Genomic DNA, 5,418 nt, shown 5'->3' with positions numbered 1-5,418 from the left:
GAGGAGGAGAACCCAGCCTTCTGGAACCAAAAGGCAGCCGAGGCCCTGAATGTTGCCAAGAAGCTGCAGCCCATTCAGACATCAGCCAAGAACCTCATCATCTTCCTGGGGGACGGTGAGTGTTCCTTTGGGGCCCTTCCTCCTTTGGGGCCCTTGCTCTCCAGGTACCCAAGGCAGCTGATGAGTCCAGGAAGGTCTGGGAGCTCAGCCCTGACCAGGTTTTGCTCCTTCAGGGATGGGGGTGACCACAGTGACAGCCACCAGAATCCTAAAGGGACAGATGGGAGGCCATCTAGGACCTGAGACACCCCTAGCCATGGACCGCTTCCCATACATGGCTCTGTCCAAGGTGAGTACTGGGACACATCTGGGATGGGGGTGGGGGACTGGGCATGGCTGGAGGAGGAAGAACCCAGAACATCTGGGGTCCAAGTTGGCAACCAGCACAGTGAACATGTCTCAGGAAGCAAGGACTGATGTCTACCAGTAGGACACAGCTGAGAGTGTCTCTGTCCCCAGACATACAACGTGGACAGACAGGTCCCAGACAGTGCAGGCACAGCCACCGCCTATCTCTGTGGGGTCAAGGCCAACTACAAGACCATTGGCTTGAGCGCAGCTGCCCGATTCGACCAGTGCAACACCACATTTGGCAACGAGGTCATCTCAGTGATGCATCGTGCAAAGAAAGCAGGTGAGCTGGGTGTGGAAGCAGACGCCATTGATCCCAGCACTTGGGAGACAGAGGCAGGCAGATCTGAGTTCAAGGCCAGCCTGGTCTACAGAGTGAGGACTTGTGCAAAACAATAACAAAACCCAAAGCGCACGTGGGTTGGGGCCTGGCTAAGGGGCTAGAGCAGGCTTGTAGCACTAGGTTGCCCACCTGACTCCTGTCATTTCCAGGAAAGTCTGTGGGAGTGGTGACCACCACGTCGGTACAGCACGCCTCTCCAGCTGGCACCTACGCACACACGGTGAACCGTGATTGGTACTCGGATGCAGAAATGTCTGCCTCAGCGCTGCAGGAGGGCTGCAAGGACATCTCTCTACAGCTCATCTCCAACATGGACATTGATGTGAGCTCCAGATACGGGGGAGTGGGGCTGGAGCAAGGTGTCACTCAAACTGCAGTCTAGGCAGCCCTCAGCCTGAGCTATGAGTCCTGTAGGTCGGCAGAGGGGTTGGGTAGAGAAGATGCAGCCAAGAAAGTCCCTTCCCTCAGACCTGTAGGGACCGGGTGCTGTTGGGAAAGAATAGAGGATCACTTAGGTCCCAATTCACCTCTGATCATAGGTGATCCTCGGTGGTGGCCGCAAGTTCATGTTTCCCAAGGGAACACCAGACCAGGAATATCCAGACAACGCTGGCCAGGCTGGAACCAGGCTGGATGGACAGAACCTCGTTCAAGAGTGGCTGGCAAAGTATCAGGTATGGGGGGGGGGCGCTAGGGCAAAGGTCACAGCAGGGATTGGTGAGGGTGTGCATTCGAAGGCATGTTCTTAATAGACTGGCTGTGTCTCTGCAGGGGGCCCGGTATGTTTGGAACCGCACAGAGCTCATTCAGGCGTCCCTGGACCCATCTGTGACACACCTCATGGGTAATAATTCCTATTTCTTGCCCTGGAACCCCTCCATTAGGAAATTGTGTATGTGTGTGCGTGGGTGGGGTGTGTCCTTAATCCCCTGTCTGGTGTTCACCATGGATTTTTTAATTCTTCAGGCCTCTTTGAGCCTGAACACATGAAATATGACATCTACCGAGACCCTACCCAGGACCCCTCCCTGGCGGAGATGACAGAGGTGGCCGTGCGCATGCTGAGCAGGAACCCCCGAGGCTTCTACCTCTTTGTGGAAGGTGAGTGGTTGAGCCTGGAGAAAAGAGGAGGAAGCAGGGTCCAGGGCAGACTCGAACATCTCCCCAACACTGGTTTCCTGCAGGGGGCCGCATCGACCATGGCCACCACGAAGTCATAGCCTATCGTGCACTGACTGAGACCATCATGTTCGACTCGGCCATTGCTAAGGCGGACCAGCTCACCAGTGAGCAGGACACGATGATCCTTGTCACTGCTGACCACTCCCACGTCTTCTCCTTTGGTGGCTACACACTTCGGGGGACCTCCATCTTCGGTAGGTGTGGTGGGGAGGGGGCAGATAGTGTTGCCTTGTAGGGATCTGGTGACCAGGCAAAAGGTGAAGGTGTGCCGAAGTCAGTCTGAAAAACAATCATCCCCTCTCCCTGCAGGGCTAGCTCCCTTCAAGGCTCAGGATGGCAGATCCTTTACCTCCATCCTATATGGCAACGGGCCCGGCTATCAACTCCAGAAAGGTGTCCGGCCAGATGTCACTGACAGGGAGAGCCGTAAGTCCTGTGGGTTGTCAGCATGGGGCACGGGCTGAGAGTACTCACAGAGGTGGAAGCCACTGCTCTGAACACCCCTTCTTTGCAGGTGACCCCACGTACCAGCAGCAGGTGGCTGTACCGCTGTCCTCGGAGACCCACGGCGGGGGGGACGTGGCGATATTCGCGCGTGGCCCGCAGGCACACCTGGTGCACGGAGTGCAGGAGCAGAACTACATCGCGCACGTCATGGCCTTTGCAGGCTGCCTGGAGCCCTACACCGACTGCGGCCTGGCGCCCCCTGCCGGCCAGAGCAGTGCGGCGAGCCGGGGCCAGACCTCTGCCCTGATGCTCCTGTTGGCAGGGACAATGTTGATGGTGGTGGCAGCTGAGCCCTGACCACCTAAGCTCACTGGACTCCACTCCAGCGCTCCACAGTGCTTTCTGCCAGTACTGTTTTCTGGGCTCCACCTGTCCCTCTGGTTTCGCTCCCCACTTCCATGTCTTGGAGTCTCATATCAAACTTGGGCTGTGGATTGCCAAGACCGCAGCCCCACCTTCGGCTCCAACAGACCACCTCACAGAGTGTTAATAAATCGGCCTCAGACCCGACAGCACTCCCCTTCCTTGAGTACTGAGACAAGACGAACTCCAGTGCTTACTGACCATGGTGAAACTATCAGCAGCCACCGCTCAGCCAGTGCCTTGAAGACCCAGTGTCTGCGTCACCAACACTGGACGGCCCCCATTGCCAGAGCAGTTGGCTTCTGTGAACCTTGGACAATGGGCCCAGCAAAGCTTTGGCACAGCCATCCTCTGATGCTTATTAGGCCATCCACCTTTATCCAGACTCCTTTAAGAGGCCAGGCACACGGAGAGCCTTGTCCCCTACCCCCGGCATCTACCTGGGTAGTGGCAGCACTTGGCTTCTTCCTCAATCTACTGGGCCTGCACTTGGCATTTTCCCTCCAGCTTTTGAGACAGGGTCTTGCCTAGTCTAGATTTCTGTCTCCCATCTTCTTACCTCAGCTTCCCAAATTCTGGGATTATAGATGTCTCTGCTGTGTCTGGCTAGCATAAAGATGTAGACCATCTCCCACCTTCCTGGGCCCTCCATTCTCCTCAGGACAATAAAACCGTTACACAAGGTCAGACTAGTGCTTGTTCACCTAAGGCCATTGAGAGGGTGGTCTCTGGGTGGGGGTGGGGGTGGGCGCACTACCACAGGTGACCTGGCCTTGCACTCGGGCCAGCCCTCACTCCCGCCCACTGCCCTGGGCTCAGATCGATGAACACCAGCGAGCACATTTTGTGTCAGTTCCAGAGAGACAGCAAGGTCCCTTGGGACCCCCAGATGCCACACTGGCTCATGTACTTGGCTGCCCAGTATTCACCGTAGTTTGCAGTCACAGAATGTAGAGTCTCTGTTGTGCCAATGCCTCCAGAGTCTGGGTTGGTTACACCTCAGGCCCCGGGGCTACTAGTGCAGCAAGAGCAGAGGCAGGCTCTGAGCAACACTTCAGCCTGATGCAGCTCGGGAGCTGGGAGTGGGGAGAGTCAGGGCAGAGACTGTCCAGGGACTGGAGACTTCCGAGGCTTGGGCCCTCTCTGCTCCTTGTGGAGGAGGGGAGAGGTTCTGAGGAGCTACCATTTCTTGCAGCCATAATCAAGTCACCAGACCCCTTTCCTCACCCTGCACACACGCCAGGCTGCAGATTTGAGAGTTCCCTGGTTGAAAGCAGGAAAGCACAGGGCGGTCAGTCTGACACACAGTAGGCCTTCACTGACAGCCTGGTTCTTTTGTTTTTGCCTTTCAACTAAGGCCAGATAGGACAGAAACAGCGGCTGCTGGACGCTGGGAGGTGGTGGCACACGCCTATAATCCCAGCACTGGGAGGCAGAGGCAGGAGGATCTCTGAGTTCAAGGCCAGCCTGGTCTACAGAGTGAGTTTCGGGTCAGCCAGGGCTCACTTGAAAAAACCAAAACACAACAGTTTTGGAGAGTGGAGATGAAGCAAGGGCATCTGTGTGACCTTGCAGCCTGTCCTGTCTCCGTTTGGATTGAGATCCTCTTGATGGTGATAGTGAGACAGGTTCTCCTTTACCCCAGGCTAGGCCTGAACTTGCTAAGTAACTGTGGATAACCTTGAACTTTTCTGATCTTGCCTCTATGACCTGAATGTGAAATTACAGGCATGTGCTGCCGTGGCCACTCCACTGTGCTGAGGGATGAAACTCAGAGCGTTGCATGCCAGGCAAGCACTCTACCAGCTGAGACAAGCCCCCAGCCCTGGGGTTCTCTTTTCTTTTTGTTTGTTTTGTTTTGTTTTTGTTTTTGAGGCAGGGTTTCTCTGTGTAGCTCTGCGCCTTTCCTGGATCTCACTCTGTAGCCCAGGTTGGCCTTGAACTCACAGAGATCCGCCTGCCTCTGCCTCCCAGGTGTTGGGATTAAAGGCGTGCAGACACCACTGCCCGGCTTCAGCCTGCTTTTTTATGGAAGCCAGGAACAAATATGTCCTACAGATTTGCCTGCAGCCCAATGTTATGGAAGCATTTCCTCAACTGAGGCTCCCTTCTCTCCCATGACCCTAGCTTGTGTCAAGTTGACATGAAACCAGCCAGCACAGCCACAGAAGTAATAAAACCTTAAAGCAAGTCCTGTGGACTTTGTTGTTGTTTCCCAATGCATATAAAAACTGTGCTTACAGTTTGGGTAAGTATATGATAACACTATGTCTAAATAACGTGTGTTCCCTAACTCAGAAGTGTGTTAACAGCCAGCAGGATGGCTCAGCAGGTCAGCCACCTGCCCCTAACCACAAGCCCTGCGCTCCATCCCTAGAACCCACATAGGAGAGGGGCCAACTCCTGAGAGTTGTCCTCCGACCTCCACACTCACACCGCCTTAGCCAAGTGCACATGCACGTGGGGAATGTAAGTAATAAATTAATGTAAAGGAAAGGATGCTACAGCTAAGAACTGTTGGTGAGGACAAGTATGCTGGCTGGTGTCTGTAACTGCAGCACCTGGGACCCAAAGGCAGCCTACACTCCAGTGAATTCCCGGACAGCCTGCGT

At 55.1% G+C, this 5,418-nt stretch overlaps 1 protein-coding gene across 1 annotated transcript; it reads left to right on the top strand.

Moving 5' to 3' along the window:
- On the top strand, nucleotides 1–3,473 carry LOC102923842 (alkaline phosphatase, germ cell type-like). Its single transcript, XM_076550512.1, has 10 exons — nucleotides 1–115; nucleotides 234–349; nucleotides 520–694; nucleotides 904–1,076; nucleotides 1,294–1,428; nucleotides 1,526–1,598; nucleotides 1,721–1,855; nucleotides 1,939–2,130; nucleotides 2,246–2,362; nucleotides 2,451–3,473. The coding sequence occupies exons 2-10, from the start codon at nucleotides 236–238 to the stop codon at nucleotides 2,738–2,740; spliced, it is 1,404 nt and encodes a 467-aa protein (XP_076406627.1). The 5' UTR covers nucleotides 1–115; nucleotides 234–235; the 3' UTR covers nucleotides 2,741–3,473.
- Nucleotides 3,474–5,418: the final 1,945 nt, after the last annotated feature.

This window comes from Peromyscus maniculatus, chromosome 13 (genome assembly GCF_049852395.1).
Source record: "Peromyscus maniculatus bairdii isolate BWxNUB_F1_BW_parent chromosome 13, HU_Pman_BW_mat_3.1, whole genome shotgun sequence".
Taxonomy (NCBI): Eukaryota; Metazoa; Chordata; class Mammalia; order Rodentia; family Cricetidae; genus Peromyscus; species Peromyscus maniculatus.
Note: the sequence above shows the minus strand (reverse complement) of the source record. Positions and strands in the feature narration are given on the sequence as shown.

Bases quoted from the DNA above. Each gene is read 5' to 3' on its own strand.
- LOC102923842 (XM_076550512.1), top strand. From the start codon at position 236: ATGGGGGTGACCACAGTGACAGCCACCAGAATCCTAAAGGGACAGATG. The intron at 1,599-1,720 runs GTAATAATTCCT...TTAATTCTTCAG, and splicing joins ATCTGTGACACACCTCATGG to GCCTCTTTGAGCCTGAACAC. The intron at 2,363-2,450 runs GTAAGTCCTGTG...CCTTCTTTGCAG, and splicing joins TGTCACTGACAGGGAGAGCC to GTGACCCCACGTACCAGCAG.